The following is a 19980-nucleotide window of genomic DNA, read 5'->3' as shown; positions in this document are numbered from 1 at the left end:
CTTACAGGAGTTTGAGTTACAGCAAATAATAAATAAGTATTTTAACTAAAAATATACAATATTGCTGTTTATGGCCCGATACATAATCGATAATCTGATGTTACCAATTCTCTGGAGATAAGCATAGGAGTTCCGCGATTCAGTCTGGACCGATGTACAGCAATCAAGGTGAACCAGTTGTACTTAACCATTTTTTATTTTCCATGTTTTCCAGAACATTCTTTTTTTATAAATAGTGGCTTATGAGTGAGGAAGGTGAAGAGCAGTGCAGTCATGGTGCCTGTCATACTTGGCAAATCTCCCGTATCTCTGTACACATTATCATTATTATTAGGCAGCAGTAGTCTAGGTCAGCAGTTTGGTTTGATGATGATGATAGGTTCTCGACTCCAATGCCAATGAAGTAGTCACACAGGGTGAATATTAAAAATAAAACGATAATCCAACCATAATCCACTCCGCTACAAGCTTACTAGGAAAGGTAGTTTTTTGTATGATGTTCAATTTGAATTATCAATTAAAATACTAAATTAAAATAAAAAATGACAAAATGAATTTAGAAATTAGAGTGGTTCATTCTTGTTCCATCATCAATTGCTACTAACTAGTCTTAGATCATTTAGCAAAGCTTAAAACGAGTAAATCAATTTGAGGTTACAAGATTGAAATGGATTTTTCAGCGTTAATATGGATTAAAATTTCAAATTATGTATCCAGATAAATACATGGCACCAAGAAACTTGGAATTTTGCTGCAAAGAATTAATTGAAGCCGGTATGTAGTCCGGTGATGATGCAATAACAAAGCGATTGTCTCCTGGAAAAATCCAATTTCCTGAAATCCATTATCAAAAACTCCCCTTATGAGGAAACATAACAGTAAAATTCCTGATGATCAGGCTAAAATGAGACCAGGGAAGTTTCCAATATCTGAGACTCGAGGAAAGATAGAACAGATTATATGATTCAACAGTCTGTAACAGAATCACAAACAGCAATAACACCCAGAGCTGCTATCAATTCTTGACTAATGGTTGATGAGAGCTCTACAGTGGACCTTGACAAATGATATTAATTCATTCTGGTTTTGGGATCGTAAGACAGGGACGCCGTAACCCGAGGGGGGGTCCACTGTATGACTAATTTTTAATAGCTTTTTAGCTAGGGGCAGAGTATTTCAATTGTACTATGACTACTTTATAATTTCAAATTTTTATGACAAATATTAGCATAGTGCGAAAGCTAGAGCTGTGAGGGCTAAATGAGTACTTGCTAAAAACATGTTTGTTATTCTACAGATTATCTCAGCCAATTAAACAATCAATAAAAAAATCAGAGAACTCACTCCACTCCTTCTTACACTCAGACTAGTCATAGATGTATCTGTAGAATAGATGTACTTATATTCAGACTAGTCATAGATGTATATATAGAATAGATGCACTTATACTCAGACTAGTCATAGATGTATATGTAGAATAGATGTATTTACACCCAGACTAGTCATAGATGTATATGTAGAATAGATGTATTTTTACTGTAGCCTTTTGTGGTAGACTAAAGTTCTGTTAAACTTGGTTTGTCCCGTCCCCTGCTAAGGAATTATACCAGAAAGTTATTTTCTACTTAACCTCCTTTCAATCAAAATAGAATAACTAAACTTTTTGGCTTAAAGAAATCTCTTTCTCCTTGAGAAGTCCCAAAGCGCACCACCCGAGCTGAGAAGGATGGAGAAGAGATGGCTATATGTATATACATAGTAGAGCAGAGATAAGCAGACAACTCCTAATCCTACAGTTACACCATTCTTGGGTTACTTAGAGAGAACTACAACACCGGAGTACAGTGCGTGTGAAAATTGATGAAAGATGTAGGTCTTCGGAGTTTCAATCAGGTAAGTCTACAAGTTTAGGTCTACGATGTGATTGTGAACTTTTTGAGATCTGCTAAAAGACTAGAGAAGGACAAAGCATCAAAAGAGAGTACATCACTGAGAACAATTCTCAACAACAAGTCTGATTAAAGCTGTCTTCATGTAGCTCTTACTATTATGGGTGCTGATTTTAGGTTAACAATCGATGATTTCATTTTCAGACTGCGGCATCATGAGTACATCAAAGCATCCCAAGAATTTTGTTTTAAAATAGCCTTTAAATAGCCTTGTAGCAACAGCTGCGATGCTATAGTTGGCACTCAAAACTGCCAAGCGACTGGTCAGGGATCAAATCCTGCCGGAGGATGTTCGAAAAAGCATCCGGTTGCAAATTGCTTCTGTGATACGAGAGACAACCTTCTCAAAACACTGGTTTAATCCAGGCAGCTAGAGAAGACCATGACACAAGGAAGCTGCCTAAAACAGAATACCAACTTAGAGGATGCTTTCAAAGATAGTAAAGAGAGTGCGACTCACCTGTTACGACTTGTAGGAAGCTGGAGGGTGCTGCCGGACTCCAGGACTTGTTTTTGAGAGCATTGAATATCCTGAACAGCGAATGAGGGTGAAGAAATGGAATTGTGACATGTAGAACAGGTTATTGGCAGTTCACATACCAGCGTTGAATTCTTTTCTACGCTTACATCGGGCTTGTCAGCTACAAACCAGCAGACTTCCAGGGGTAATTGTTTTGAATATTGGCATAATTTCAAAACAGGGCCAGTCAAAAGTATCATCGCAAATCAATAAGCCACAGAATACGAATAGGTCAGTAGGTATTGTAGTGACTGTTGTGAAAATGAAGCTTTGACACGAGCGAGCGATAATATCTAAGCAATAGATTATTTGATTTTATCTTAAATTCATTTCACTAGCCAATGCTGTTAAACGCAAATCAAGTCATGAGGAAGAACAATGTCACACGTAATAATAGTGTTCAAAAGACATTCTTATGGCATAAGAATATTCTAGATCTGCACCAGAGTTTGACCAGACAAACATCCAGCCCGTCCTATATCTACATTTTGTATGTAGGATGGGCTGGATGTTTGTCTGGTGCACTCAGTGGTTTTTGTTTGTAGGATGTAGCTATGAAGTGGGTGGCTGGGTATACTGAATAGTCTGTTGGAGTCCTTTACCGAAGAATACAGGATACGCAACATTGGAATTCTAGAAATTTTGCGAAGATTATTAGAGGGCAGATGACTTTAGTTTAATCCAAAGTTGATTTCTGATAGAACAAATTAATGGTCTTCCAGCTTGCTTGGGAACAACACAGATGGAGTTTAATGAAAAATTTGGAATATTATTGTTGTCAATGCAGTCCATTTGGCTTACTAAAACCATTGTTTTGGGGAATGGATCGTCACTACTGCTTGTTTTATTATATAAAAAGCTTTTGTGATTTGATTTGTGATTTATTTTCATCAACAAAATTAGTTGAGCAAAAGAAAAACGCTGGAGGAGTGGTGAAGCCCATAATACGCAATAGCATAGCTAGTCGTGGCGTTGGGCTTGCTTTTACAGATAGCCCGAAGGGGTAGCCAGATGGCAACCGAGGCAATGATTTCAATGTCAAAAGCTTGGGCTGAAAACAGTGGCCGACGTAGCCGAAACGTAAAGATTTGCCATCGAACAGTTTTGGTCATGCTCAATGTGGTTCGACTACGCATAACCAGAGCGCATGTTTTGTTGGACAACATCGTATTAGAAAAAGCTATATTCGGTTTATTTCCTCATCATTGTAATAAGCATACCTACATATGGTTTGCTTAAAAGCTGGGTGACCGTAGAAGTCATAGAAATGAAACTGCACGACGATAGAACAAGAATTAAGTACTGCAAAAGTTTTAATTGTTTAGAGTTACGAACTTTAGTTGCCTTGACTGAGATTTCTGGCCGAGATTTGTAGATCACAGACTAACATTCACCAGGATAACCAAGCTTACAGTCAATATAATTACTGTAAAACCTCTTTAAACCCATCTCTATTTGACTGCCACTATGGAAGGGTTGAAAAATAGAGCGCCTATACAATATATAATAATATAGTCTTTAATATAGTATTTAACTTGATATGCATGGCTTCTCAGGTAATCTGGAAAACTGCAAGTGTCTCAAGATATAGCATGCTTATCATTCTTTACATGAAAAGACAACTCTCACAAGATACTAACTAGGGCTTCACCTTTGATAATAGGCACGGTGTTCATACCCCTGTCATAGTCAAGTTGACAAGCAATGTTAGCAGAAACACTGCTCTCATCCTTTGAGCCAACTTCACAGTGAGACATAACTAATGAAGGCACGTCGAGAGCGTAACTCCTCCTTAACAGTCGTCTCCTCTCCGAATGCTCATCGGTTCTTACTCTGTTTAACTGGGCGAGTCTACAATTATGTTTTACGTTAGTTAATTTGGCCAACAAGCGAACAGTCAAAAAGTATTCAATCATCATAACTGCTCAGATGAACTGCTGGAAAAGGTCAAAAGGTCAATGCAGAAATATGAATTCAACCTATTTAGTTTAAACTAATGGTAGATATTATTTTTAACACTTATTCACATGCTGGTCTGTCACTAAAGGAGATGACATCATATCTATATTTAATCGTTACATCTCTTGACAAAATATGCCTGAGGGCTTAGACAGAATAGAACGAACAAAGCTAAGGTCCGACTCAGATTTGTTGTTAGCTTTGGTTTTTGACCAGCTTAACCTATATGCTGTAATTGTTATTTGTCGTGGTTGTACGCATGAAGCAATCCTCAGAGCAAGAGCAGTTTGTGAAACTGCCTCAGTGCTATGACCTAGCAAACCAAATGAGATAATAAAACTGGTAGAATTAGCCAAGTTAGTCAGAGAAATGATACAATCTATATAAATACATCTCAAAGTTTGTATGTCTGTCTGTCCTTCAGTATGTCCGGCTATAGCTATTAAAATTTTGGAAATAATATCTTGCAGGATTTGAACCCACGAAGATTGCAACTGCAATCCAATTGACTAACCACGATTCTATGAAGGCTCTTATGATACATTGCTCTTACTATATAACGTATGTACACTCTTTTCCCAATTTCACACCCTAAATGACGTATAAATTATAACTCTATGAACTCTATGAAACACAATGCTTTTTTGTGAACTTCAAATGCTAGTTTTCCGTCAGGTTCAATCGCTAAATCAGTAAAGGTCAAAACCTTTCATTGTATCATCTCGAGTAAGAATGGCCTCCAAACTCTCTCTCCGTTAGGTCAGACAAAGACAGCCCGGTATCTCATTTTTACATTTGGACCAGTATTAAGAGGTACCAGTATTGTCGTATTTAAAGTTTTGATGGATCGCTTCTGCTCGAACAGTAACCTTTTTTACGTGTGCACACACACACACACACTTCTATGCAAAAATTGTTATTTTTAATTCAACATATTCAAGATTTTTATTTTGTTTTCTCAGTTCGTATTAATTGTATCATTACCAAATCATATTTTATTGTAATCGCCGCAAAACAAATTTAATTTAGCTATAACTTGCTAATTATTTCACATTTACATTTAAACACTTTTATAGCTGTTTTATTTTGTTTCTTAATTTGTTTGACCTGCACAAAAACTTTTCCTCATGATATGAAGTTTGAAAGTTACAGTTGTTTGACAAAGTTTGAAAACCTTTACAGCTGTTTTATTTTTTCTCTTAATTCATTGAAACTGCAGAAAACACTTTTTTAAAGACATGAAGTTTGAAAGTTAGAACGATAAATGTTGTTATATGTTAAATGAAAATAAATTTTCTGTGCAAAGACTTTTATTTTTGAGCAACGCTGGGCATTCACCTTGTCTCGAATAATATTGAAAATTGCCAGCTTGTTTTACAAAAAAAGGTAAAAAGCAAAAGATCATTTTATAAAAAATGGATGCAGCTTAACACAAATTCCTCACTACATTTTCTAGTCGTTGAGCGATTGTAAGCCAATAGAACAAAATTCCAAACTCCATTATTTGATCAGATATATGACCAATGATTGTTTGCATATATGCCTAGCTAAATGCACTGAGAAGACATACACTATGTTTCCATGATGCGCAGTGCTTCGGAGTTGCGCTATCTCCGAATCATGGAAACGGCGTCTTCGCACTGAAATCACTGCGCACTGATCAGTGCGAAGCCAGTGCAAATTCGAAGCAAAGAAACAGCGACTGCGCAGTGGCTGCGCATAGCTCTCATGCCGTGGATACGGATTCTTCGAAGGCCATAAACTAGTACAAAGGTTGTCCCGCTAATCTTGTTTTTTTTTATTCTTCCGATCTTCTTTCACTTAAATTTAATTATGGTCTGCATTCACGAGGATGATGAGGTGATTACTTTCCTGGACTTTGTTATCGATGCCAACACATTTCGAAAAATAGGTGGCAAGTCCTAAATTAACGTATAAATAATATATTACTTAAAAATACTTATTAAAAATATATTACTTTGTAAAAAGTGTGTTAAGGTTTGTAAAACCTTGTGAATGTGTATTGTAAATAAAAGTATAATGACGACAGAATCATAAAAAGACCGTTTATGACGTTCGGTATCCGTGATCGATTCTATTTCTCCATCAGGCGATTCGATTTATACAATTTCTCTTCTCTGGCTAATTTGCGGTATTTGCTGAAAACCACTGCGCAGCATGGAAACGTACAATCCCCTCGACTTCGGAGGGGGGCTGCTTCGCAGTACTGCGCACCATGGAAACATAGTGATAGTGTGGATATCTGTTGCAGTTGGCAAATGCATCGACCAATGAGGATCATTGTCAGTTGTCTGAAGGTCATGACCTCCTGGCTAAATTTTCCATTATGGATATTAAATCATTTCTCACAACATTTATTCTTTTTTCAAGAATTTGTACTGCTATATTTTTGTTTAATGAAAAAGAACACTGCACATGGATGATAAAGATTTGTCAAGTAAAAAAAATTTAGGATTGCAAAAAAAATCGAACTCTCGAAGAAAGCTTCGGGTTTCAAAAAATCTAATCGACTATAGAATTGTATGAAAGAATGTCAATGGAGCTCCGATAAACTCCAGTCCCCCTTACCTATATTTTGCAAGTGAGAATATCTTTTTTATGCATAAATAGTTATTTTTGTAAAACCTTGTCAACCAGCTTAACCCATTCACTGCAAACTTAGCTATCGGTCTACTGCCAGCCATTTTACTGAAAATTGTTGATTTTGCTTCATGATATGTACATGCATACAATTTTTTTCAACTTCAACCTCTATCTAGAACATTTTTGATATATATTTAAATTTGCCAACATGTTAACAAATCGTGCTATGCAAAACATCCAATGTATCTATACTTTGTGCATTTCTAAAGCAATGTGAAGCTACAATCGCTACAAAGCGAAAGCGATCCACTACACTGTTCCTTACTCTTACAAAACTATTACTTTCACCACCATCAGAGTCAGTGCTACTACTTTAATTATCTGTGTAATCACGAAGACCTGAATCTGAATCGGCTATAATGTCATCAACACAAGGAATTACAGTCAAACATGGATAACTCGAACTTCACGGGACTGAGCAAAAGTGTTCGAATTATCAGAGCGTTCAAGTTATCAGAGCACTGTCACAAGTCCATGTATTTACTTATTTATTAGTAGATACATGTACATATGCAAACTATAATATAAATCAAAAGCACAAATGGCTTGTTTCAAATTAAATGCTTCTAATGTAAAGTTTAAAACGTTTTTATCAAAAAGTATAGAGATTTTTCTATCACTTGAGATTGGTTTGTTGTTTGAGGTGATGTTATTGCCAGGACGTTTTTTTAGATTGACATTGGCAAAACTTGGTCGTTGTTGAAATGCTCAAAAGAAAAGACATCTTTTTTTTTGAGCGTTTTACCCACGATAAATTTTGCTGATTTTTCTTGAAGCTTATGCAACTTGAAGAAAAAGTTACCAAAGAAAAATCCCTTACTTTACCTGGGATTCGTTAAGAGCAACACTCCGAGGCAGTTCAATTAAAAGTTTTACGAGGTTTAACGGTACATTGTATATCACTCACGCTTTTTGAATGGATACTTATTGAATGTACACACGTATTCTGTGTTTAGGTCAAACGATGAATAGTTTTTTTAGCTAAGACAACGTATACGTTTAATAAAAACAATTTCTAAGACGTTTTAAACATTCAACATTCCGACGTTGATTCAACACGGAATCAACGTCGGAAAACTATTCGTCACGGGCTAGCCGGGTCACGCACTCAAGGATTTTCGCCACGCACATATAAAACAGAAACAACATGCTGTTTTTGTTTTGTATGTGCGTGGCGAAAATCCTTGCGCGCGTGACCCGGCAAGCCCGTACTATTAATCGTATAGCAGTATAAATCAAATTTGACCAAACCTTTAGAAAAGTCGTTGACAAAATTATTTTGCCGATGGTGGTAATAACAACGCTTATGAATTACGAAAAGATGAGGTTTACCTCTATGGCTTTGAATAAAGTGATTTTCTAAAGCGATAACAACCGTTTCGGTAGCCGTTGGGCAAAAAAAAACAGTTCGAATTAACAGTGTTGAGTTCGAGTTATCTATAGCAATTTATCATTACGTGGGAACGGACCAAAGAAACCGTTCGAATTAACCATGTGTTCGAGCTATCCGTGGACGAGTTATCCATGTTTGACTGTATATGTTTTCTAACTCGGGAAGTACTTACCAAAGCCATAATAACACTAAATAGTTCAAATGTCAGAAAGAAAAAATGTTCTTTTTTAAGTTGGAAATTCCCAAACCAAAATTTAAAATTGCTTCGTGATTTTAGACTAATTTTATAGAAAAATCTTCAGACAACACTGTCAATACCATAAAAGTTCTAAGGATTGTTGGCTATGTTGTAAACAAATAATAGAATTAAGTTACTACGCTATTGCTGGAAAACCCGCAAAAATGTGCCTGCGGCAGGCGACCATAGATTACGCATAAATGCGCATACGGCAGTGAAAGGGTTAAATTTGAATTCAGTATGAATAAAATGGAACAGGGATTATATTAGTTGGAATCTATTCTTTTAACCAATCACAGATGCATCAGTTCCTGCTCTACCAAACGTGAACCGGAATGCTTACTTAAACACGATAAGCTGGCAGTGCATTGATTAGCGCATGATACATTCCATCGGTGTGTTTAGCCAACCCTTAAAGAGTCACATAGTCTTTTTACTCAAAAGAAAACAATTACAGTTATGACACAAATATCTTTAATATTTCTTGGAAGCCAGTTGTTTGCCTCAGGTCAATAAAAAGACATTTAAATATAAGGGTGGCATGACCTCATCTTAGCCCAAAAACCTGGATTGCAATGGCAAAAAATTACAAAAGATAAAGATATCTTTAGTATAAAAACAGTTTTTAAAAACTTTTTATTGCGCTTCTAAAAGACTGCAGAATCAATAAATGAAATTCAGCTACACATCCAAAGAGTTGCTGGTCATTACAGTCTAGATTTTTGGCTAATAAAAAATCACGCCACCACCAGCAGTCAGCACAATGGAACGCTCTGCCTGATGAACTGCGTAGGGTTGTGAGTATGCCCACTTTTAGACGTGCCCTCAAGCTGTACCTGTTGAGCGGTGAATAAATAGTTTCTGGCTGCTTGCTGTTAACTTGTGGCCCAGCGCCTTGACTAGCAATGCTACTGCGCAGTTTGGGCCTCATCATTATTTATTTTTCTTTTTTTTCTGTTTTCATACTTTTTGATGAAATAAAACAAACAAACAAACAAACCATACTTCTTTTTACACCTACAGTAAAATATATATATTTTTCATGTCTATGTAGAAACAGATTTATTCATAGCTGCCATGTTGTGAATAGAAAAAACGTTCGTCAAATCGTTCGTCAAACCGGTGTTACCCTTGAGACACCTAAACTCATCAGTATATGAACTTGAGCTTATTGTCCGACCAAACCAATCCACTTAGCAACTAATCACAAAAATAGGGTTCACCGTTCAACTGCGGAATTTGAACTATTGTTTACAATCCTATCCTAGCTGGTAGCTCACAAACGATACGTAACCAGTGCTGTGGTCATTCAGAGTCAATACAACACATAAATATTTGCGAACAACTCTAGAATACCCACACATACTAGTAAAACTATACATTCCTTGTTTGCAAAGAGAACCTGAAACTCAGTGTCAAGTACGGCTTGGCTATCGACATGCAAAGGTGGATTTTGAGATGTCTCGTGCAAATATTCCTAAAAATAAAGAGCAGGATTCACGTGTTGGAGATTCACGTGTTTTTGGCTCACGTCTTAGCAGCTCTCGTGCTTTCTGAAGTGCTTATTAATGTATGATTTGTTGACTTTGTGAGCACGCATTGATTAGCATAATTCCACGAGGACAACAAAACGTTAATGATTAGCACGGACTTAACTTGAATATTAAACAAGCAAAGATACTCCTCAGCAGACACACTCATACAATATCACTAATAGACATCTACTTGCTGCGGGAAACTACTTGTGTAGGTAGCCAGGTATGAACAAGAGAAGACTACTCCATTGAGAGCCCCAAAAGTTGAGATAATTTTCTATGGACTGCTTCGCAACTTTGTTACCAGCTGGCTATAATGAGCGGGTGTCCCAGGTATACTAGCCTATTTTGCAAGACTAACATAATGGGTGAACTGTGCACCTGTTCAGGTTCATGACAACGGCAAACAATTGAGTCGCCCGTATTAAATACCAATTTACATGAGCCACACAAAAAACTCCTCAAAGACGAACTTGCACAGAATTTTAGCAAATTTTATCAGAAAGTATCGGTATTTTTCTATCATTTGCAATTGTTTTTGATGTTTGAGGTGGTCTGACTGCCAGGATGTTTCAAGATTGAACTCCAAAAAACTTGATCGCAGTTCAAAGGTTCTGATCAAGCTAAAGTGCAATTATGACGTTTATCGTTGCAAAGGGATCGTCAGAATAGAGACCTGTAACACTACAACTTGAACGCAACAGCCGATATCAACTATAGCAACGATAACTAGTGACGTCTTTTGGCACGAATTTCTTTTTGAGCGTTTTAACTGTGATCAATTTTTGAAAAAACTGGCAGTCAGATCACCTCAAACATCAAAAGCAATCACAAATGATAGAAAAATACCTACGCTTTTTGATAAAATATACTAAAATTTTGTGTGAGTTCATTTTTAATGTTTGGTGATTCAACATGAAAGACTCAGCTTAACAAAATGGTGTAAACAGATTGTTTCATCCGCACATGTCCCAATATGACCTTAACCATAACTGTCACGTACAACCTTTATCGTATTTACTAGGTAAATCAGACACGCTGAATCCGATTTTGTACTCAAAATAAAGATTAGTTCACTAACTTTCAGAGTAATGAAGGCTTTTTTACAGCGTTTTAATATCGGTCTCGAAAACAACACAATCGGCACAACAAGCTCCGCCCATAAATACGTGACGTAACCTAGCTTTTTAGGAACAGAAGTTACGTAGGGATGTTTAGACCGATTTAGAATAATAGAGATGGGTGTTTTAAAATCCATGAATATCTAAATTCAGCCTTAAAAATAACCTCAGTCTTTTCTGAAAGGTAGATGAGCTATTTAACATTGTATATTTAAAAAAGCGCGATAACAACGCTAGCTTGTGATAAAACCGTGCTTTTTGAGCTCATTTTTCTCAGCATTCAGCCTATTTAAACATCATGTAACAGGCTACGAGCAATTTTAAATAGTTTATATCTTTCATAAAAGACAGATTATTTTACAGGCTGGATTTAAATAATAATGGGTTTTAAGACACCCGTCTCTATTATTCTAAATCGGACTAAACATTCCTAACTTCCGTTTCTGAAAAAGCTAGGTTTCGTCACATATTTATGGGCGGAGCTTGTAATGCCGATTGTGCTGTTTTCGAAACGGATATTGACGCTTTAAAAAGCCTACATGACTTTGAAGCTAGGTGGAACAATCTTTATTTTGAGTACAAAATCGGAATCAGCGTGGCTGATTTACCTAAAAAATACGATAAAAATTGTACGTGACAGTTATGGTTTGAGGATGTCACTGCGTGCAAAAAGGGGAAGAAAAGTCTAAAGATATTTATATCAAATATTTTCGTAGAGTGTGGGCTACATGATTACCTTAGTAACGAGGTTTTCAAAGAGTGATTATTAAAAGCTGGATACTCCTGGCACCAACCCCTTTTATTTCAGTATGGTTGAAGAATCCTGGTCTATTGTGTTTACTAGAAATGCTGATAAACGTGTAAAGCGGCTATTATGGCTTTCAATTACTGTCAATACATTGAAATGAGTTATCCGAGTTTGACTGTATATGTTTTATAATAATTTTATATTTTTATTTAATATTTTTAATATAAAATGTTTTTAATAATGTGGCCATTGCCACTTTTAGTTAACTAAAAACATGGAAACAGTCAGAATTTAAATTTTGGTTGTGCTTATATGAGGTATTGCATAAGTAGCTGCAAAATGTAAAAAAGTACAATTGTCCATCTGGAAGGCGGCAGAGGATAAATCCAAATGTAGTTTCGACCAATTTTATTGAATGAAGATATCACAAATTACTGAAAATTATACAATGCGGTTCTCATAGTAGAGTTGATATTTGCTACTGTACTATACTATAGACTGTATGGCTGTACAACCCGCCTTAGACAATTCTGAGATTACAATAGCAAACGTGACACTTGTTCCCTTGGGTGAAATGCGATACTTTATTAATATGCTACCTAGCCTGCAAAAAGACTGAGATTCAAACACCGACACGCGTTTATTATGACAGCCTGAACATTCCGCCCGTGCATTATTACGACGATAATTAGGTGAGATATCACAGCAGTATTAGAGTAGTAGCGAACTACCTACATATGATATAAAACAGATCTACATTTACACAAGGATGTAATTAAGCTATTATAAACTATGTAATGCAAATCAATAGTACGGATTTAATTGAGCCAGAAAAGATGCAGAAAATCTGACTATGCGAAAATTGCTAAACAATCTCAAAGACTTTCCTCGGTTCTAATCTAAACAGTTTATATGAAGGCCTAATGGACGAGCATGCAATGGAAGGTTCCAGAAGGCATGGCTAAACACAGATTGAGCCTTTTACTCTCGGCTAAAAGCTTTCTAGCGTAAGCAGATTGTTTGGTAGGCGATTGATCGGAAGGAACAACCATTGCCTACGCTGGAATCGGTTTATTCACATCGTTTTTATACTTTGAAGAATATTTTGTGGAGAGTTGCATTTTTTCTTCGAAATAATAACTGCAGCTGCGCTTCGCACGGCTAGAAATGGTGCAGCCATTGAAGATTGTACCTAGTTGCAAGAATATTCGAGTTGTTGCCACTTATTTTCCATTTCAGCAACCGATTTTTGAAGTATTTTTATCTTAAGATTCGCCTGACATAATCGTTTTGCAGTTTTGTCTTAAATAGAAATTTTGAGCGACTCTATTAAATTTTGAAAGCTTACGAGTGGTCATGGTAAATGTTGTGCCTTTAATACAAACATGATATTGCAAATGACAGACATATCAAATCTGTTAAGTTTACCAGTTCAAATCTTTGAAGGTTACTACTTTCTGATCGGATGCATTATTGGATGAAAGAGTTGTCATCGAATGCATTCTTTCAAGAATAAATATCGTAGAAGCGGCTCTAGGAGGAAGTCAATGGCCTATCGACGCCAGTAAGACACCAGTTAATTTAGATTTAAAAATAAATTTGCACCCATTTCCTCAATCTTGAATCCAAACAAATTGAATTCAGACATGAATTATTAGCTCAAGTGGAGTTGGCATAAATCTGTAATAAATTTAATTATAATAAGTATTGCATAATTGCAGTTTAGTAGCTATAAATGAAGTCAGAATTGAATTCAGAAAACTTTAAAAAGAATATGATAAATAAATCTCTTAAAGTGATTTCTCACAACAGTTGAATATTTGGTTTATTATCTGTTCTTTAAACTTGCGGATTTGACATATTCATGAATTTATAAATTTAAAGAATTTATAAACTTATTATTAAATTAAATTTATAATTTAATGAATAAATTTATTAAATTTAAATAAATTATTAATTAATTTTTTTCTGATCGATAAGCACCATTAGCAGATCATTATTGAAGACTTTAAATGTAGAAAAATGCTATAAAAAGGGATAATTTTGAAGACAATACATATCCAAGTGTATTTTCATCTTATCTAGAAATCCGTAGATAAGATTTCGTTTCCAAACACTTCAGAATAAAACAGATTTATGCTTTATCAACCCTCAGCGAACACTATGATTCCATTGTGTGGATGATGCTGATTTGGAATTGTGCGCACTTTGAGTTATCACGCTACAAGTGTTTTTCTGTGAACAATGGCGTGTTGCAGATTAACTCTGGCACGTTGCTAAGAAAGATAAGGAATTATACGCCAGAGGTCATAGCCAGAGGTCATAGCCAGAGGTCATAGCCAGAGGTCATAGCGGCATACCCTGTCTCACTTAGCAGCACGCTTTCAATGTAGAAACAACCAAAGTATAAAAAATGTTTAAAATAGAATAGGTTGAGTGGCACTTTTTGCGCGTCACTTGCAAGTGCCATTTTCATCCTTCGCAAATATAAAATATACGATAAAAATTTGCGAGTAAATCGCATGATTTGTGGGTTTTTGCAGTTTCTATCTTGCAAATGACGCCAACTCGTGAATTAATCACCTATGGAAACATGATATAGGCTATAGTATAGTTACTTTTGCTTTTCTTTGGTGCGTTTACTAAGCAGACTCTGATAGGCTGTATGCATCATGTTAGATATGAATTAAACCTTTATATAATATATAGCATTATCTTGGAAGCATTCATAGACTTTGCAAGGAAAGTGTAGGCCATAATAGACGAGTAGACAGACCAAATGACCATTAGTTATACTTAGGAAGGAGGGCTTAGTCACAACTTATTCATGGTAAAACCTAATCCTAGCTGATCTCCTTTAGCTGTAAGTTTATTGGCCAGACAAATGCAGGTAATCACTCATAACATGCTATCAAACTATGTGCAGTAATCATTTGGTCAGGTTTTTAATCATCGTGTCTGTCTCTGTTTACAGACCAACCAACCTCATGGAGACTCCTAAATAAACATTTACTGTAACCGTGATTCCATGATTTGAATGAGTTCGGAGTTGCTTCCACTCTGAATCATAGAAACGGTAAAACCTGAACATTTCACGACGCTAAATTTTTCACTTCGGTAAATTTGTGAAAAGTCCTTCACTGTGAGAAAGGGAGTTTACTTCAACACGTTTTGTTTTGCGGGATAAATCGCAAGTCTTGCAAAGATCAAATGTAAATAGGGCGACTTCAAATAGTTGAAATGATAGGGTACGAATTCGACGGCAGTGAACAACCACGAACCCATTTGAAACATTTAAACACAGTGATTAAAGATGCACCCAATTCCGTTTACCAGTAGTTCATGACCGGGGTTCGACCGAACCCTAGGGGTATGGTGAGCCAGTCTGAGGGGTTCGGTAGAGGCCTCTCAAAGGCGACAGCAGAAGTCACGCTTATTTGCGGGGTCATGTCTTTATGAAAATATGCATAATTTGTTGTAAGTTCACGCACTGTATTGGTTTTGTTTTTTGAAAAGTGATGCTATAATGTAGTTCATTTTGTGCACCAGTAAAACATATCCGTCTTGAATGTGACTAACATCTAATTCTATGTTTCAATAAGGAAGGGTTCAGTGAAAGCACATACGACACTGGTAGGGTTCAGCATGTTTAACAAGGTTAAGAACCACTGCCCTACACTAATATAAAAAATATCTACATGTATCATCTAATTATCTAATGCATAGGCCTATCCATAAATTTGGGGTTATATTCTACATGCATATTTTCAACTGCGCGCGACTGATATGCTAATTAGTAGATTGGCGACTCGTGAACGAGGCCAATTAAAAAATTTTTAAAGATTTGTTCTAAGATGTGTTCAGTAATCATACATAGCCTAAAAACATTGAAATATTTATAAAAAATCTCAGACTTGAAATATTGATAATAATCGTCGATTCATTGTTTAAAAAACAATGAATTGAAGCGTGTATCAGCGAGAAACCTTTCGACTCATTTACCGTCATATACCTTGATCAAGACAACAACTACTGTGATTCCTCTAAAAGTGAGAGGGGCACATCCCCCATTCTCCATACAAGAAGGGAATCCAAAGCGTCGTCACACAACTCTGTAGCCCGACTCTCTGTTTGTTAGAAGTGGCTGGCCTCTTGCTAGCTTACATAAACTAGCAAGCACCTGCTGTCACTTTTCATTATCTTCTTTCCTTAACACTGAAATTTTATCTCAACCTTATGGACTAAGTTTTCAAAACAATCAGTTGTTTTTGACAGAGTTCAATTTTAACATTCATTGGGCGCCGAAGAAGTTCAGGAAATCTTGAGAGAATCAGTTAAAATGTAGGAAAAGAAGAGGAAATCATTGTAAAGTGAATAATTTCCTCAGAATTGTAAAAAAGCAACAGGTAGTTATTAGGACATTACAATGTACTACACAAACAATTAAGCATGTATTTTAATTGTAAACTTGCTATATTTTGCTATAGAGCTTTTTGACATGCTTTTTTGAAATTAATGCTTTTTTGCTATTAAAGCCAAATTGCTATTAAGTCTCTGATTATATAATTGGGATATATTTTTATCATTCCAGAGTGCACTCAGCTCAGCATACTACATGTTATAACTAGAAGTATCTAAGAGAACACAACAGTAGTTGATTACCATGAACTATGATAGCAGTGAGAGGTGGTTCCTAACCTTATTATAAACCTTATTATAACCTTAAATTTTTTGAAGTAAACTCACTTTCGCATCACGGTTTCAACGTTTATGTTATACGCCTGCCTCAGCGGTAAAAAACTGTAATTACGGTAAAAACGGTAATTACTAAGGTAATTATAGGTACTAAGGTTAACACATTATTTTGTTACCAATTTGTAATATGTATAGTACATATATAAAATTTTGATTTTTACTAGGGGGTGTTTGTATTAGATATCTACTATGGTTGTCTATAGACAACCATAGTAGATATCTAATACAAACACCCCCTAGTAAAAATGGGGTAAAGTATGGTTGTCTATAGACAACCTATAGACATATAGGTTGACCTATTATAGACCTATAGTCTATAGATACACCTCTATACGAAATTTTTGCCTTACGATGCCAACACTGGAACGAACTGAAATCGTATAGCGAAGGTCCACACTGAATGCCTTTTTTCCTTGTGACATAACGTAGCATCGTCTCTACTCATCCTTTATTTACAATCAAAATGAAGTAATCGGGTTTTGGTCATGAGAGATAAAAAAATAACATCGCTGCTTTAAAGATAAACTTGCACAAAATTTTAATATATTTATTCAGAAAGCATAAGTACTTTTCTATCATTCTTTTCATATCATTGTTCTTGGTGCCAGGATGTTTGAAGATTAAAATCAACAATCCATCGTTTTTTGACGTCATCACGCCGTTTGCACATGCGCTCATTCACGAAAAAAGCCGCCATATTTGTAGAAAACGATCATTTTCTTTTATTTAACAATAATTTTTGGTGTTGTTTTGATACTTTAATAAAAAGTTGCAAACAAAAGCATCGTTTTCAAACATTCATTGCAAAAGCTTCGTGTTTTTAACGATAAAATTGTCTATAAAGATGGCCGACAACGATAAAATGACGCCACAAAAAAGCGAAGGATACTTGTCATGGTTAAAACGCTTAGAAGAACAATCTGAGACCCGACGGTTAGAATAGTAATACCGTTGTATTACAACGAATAACTTGCATGAATCATCCATGATTTCTTATCCTACCTGTCTATCGGTTTTTTTATTATCAGCCTTAAAGATTGGTATCCTGAGCGCTACAGCATTTTTCCTGATCTATTATCATGTATTTTGCATAATTGAGGCATGTTGGCAATGAGTTGTAAGGCACTTTAGCCTTCGTTAAACTAGGAATTCTGGGTATATTGTTGAAATGAACATTAGCTTGAAACCGTTGCTCAAAGGGGACTTTGATTAACTACCAATTAAATTAACCTGCAGAATGTGATACAGTGATAGACTCAGTATAAAAAGCGCTTGAAGAACTGTGCTATGTCCACTGGGACTATCGTCAAACAAATGACTAGTAGCTAGTACAGTCGTTCTTAGGCTGAGTTCCATGAACACTAGGGGTTCAGTAGGTCAGTTTGAGGAGTCCAGTAGAGGTTGTCCAAAGACAACAGCGCGTTCATGTCCTTATAGAAAAGATATAACAAATTACATGTAATTTGTTGGAGGTTCATGCATGGTATCGCATTGGTATGTTTTTGAACAAATCATTAATGTATTGGTTTTGTTTTTGGGAACAATCGATGTGATGTCAATGTACAGTTCATTTTATATACCAGCAAAACATACCGGAATTGAATGTGAAAAAAATCCTATTTTATTATTAAATACTATTTATTTTATTGTTATGAACTACTGATTTAGTAGCTCCATCAGATAAAAACAAGAAAAGAAAACATGTGAAACGTGTAGACCGATGCTTTTGGATAAATCGTGCGTTATCGCAGAACCACGCAAGACAAAGCTCTTGTGGAGTGTGTGCAGGATTTACTTGCATCATCTTGTGATTTTATAGCTTTTTGGTTCACATCGATCACACCCACACAAGCGCGCATAGCAAGGCGCAGCACCTCGGCACCATACATACAACATTGGTCTGAACTAGGTATACATCCTTTTAGAAGAGTTGTGCTCTCATTATTGTAGCGAACAAAATAAATTCATATCTGTGCACCAGACATTCAGAGAATGGGATACTTCCTTCTCTCATCCTAGTTAGCATAATTGCATAAACAGACTTACACATCTGAATAACTCCCACAGACAACTATTCCCTCGTAATAGCAAGATGTTAACACAGTTCACATACTATGTCTATGCATAGCATCTACCTAAAACTTCTAAGGAGAGAGTATTGAAACTACTAGCAACTAGCTGGTCAATAGAAAGATACGCCACAGCCTTTTAGTCATTGAATCATATGATAAATTATCAACCTAGTTTAGTACAAGCTCAAAAATACATGATACAATTTGATAACATATAATTAGTATGACTGACCTTATTGCGATGAGATTAATATACACAATACTAACACTTTTGACCTGGATGCAGAGAAGTTGGTACATTACACGCCCCTAGAACGTAAATAATTCGTTCAAGGATTGTTTACGTTATAGGGAATTTATGTTATACGAACAGTATAATATAAGTAAATTGCCTAATCCGTTCCAAGATCTTTCCAAACTCACCTCTTTGGGCCTACGAAAAGGAAAAACTTGACTAAACCGTTTTAATTTGTGGGCTGTGCTGCAGCATTACTAGCTTGCATCAACAACTTTTTTCCTTTTTATGATCAATCTCACTGGTTGCCATAGACCATAAATGCGGTAAATCTATAATAAGTTGATGGGGAATGCACCTCTTCGACGTTCATTTACAATGATTTGTTTATCTATCTAAACAGCAATGTGTACTCTTTAAAGTAAAACTAATAATAAATATTTTATACGCCTACAAGCAAAACAACAAAATATTTTACAAAAGAGTGGTACTACCTGTTCGTCGTCTATCTGTGTTCAGGGGTCATGGTTAAGACAGAAGAGAACTTTCGATAATACTATAACTCATGACATTCGGATTGGTGGACCAATCGATCGCCGTTGTATTTATGAACATCGAGCAGCGACCTATTCTAATATGTTTTGTCGATACATCTGACAATCTTGGGCGTCGAACTAGATTGTTGCGGAAATTGTATTCGTATATAATATGTAGGTATAATGCTATACGCACGCCGTTTTTTCTTTCGTTTCGCAAGTGCCGCGAGACAAATTAATGATCAAATTGAATTT

The 19980-nt window shown here is 35.9% G+C and overlaps 1 protein-coding gene across 5 annotated transcripts in view; it reads right to left on the bottom strand.

Annotated features, from left to right (window-relative positions):
• The window catches only part of LOC137396175 (uncharacterized), a 114265-nt gene that overhangs the window by 56723 nt on the left and 37562 nt on the right, over positions 1-19980 (bottom strand). For 4 of the 5 annotated variants that reach the window (XM_068082324.1, XM_068082323.1, XM_068082326.1 and 1 more), the window contains 2 exons: positions 4121-4320; positions 2410-2590 (listed from right to left, as the gene is read on the bottom strand). In XM_068082324.1, the coding sequence (XP_067938425.1) occupies positions 2410-2590; positions 4121-4320 (381 nt within the window). The remainder of the gene's footprint in view (positions 1-2409; positions 2591-4120; positions 4321-19980) is intronic. The other variant, XM_068082325.1, reaches the window with a different exon arrangement.

This window comes from Watersipora subatra, chromosome 5 (assembly GCF_963576615.1).
Source record: "Watersipora subatra chromosome 5, tzWatSuba1.1, whole genome shotgun sequence".
Classification (NCBI taxonomy): Eukaryota; Metazoa; Bryozoa; class Gymnolaemata; order Cheilostomatida; family Watersiporidae; genus Watersipora; species Watersipora subatra.
The sequence above is the reverse complement of the archived record's forward strand: the minus strand, read 5'-3'. Positions and strand labels throughout refer to the sequence as shown.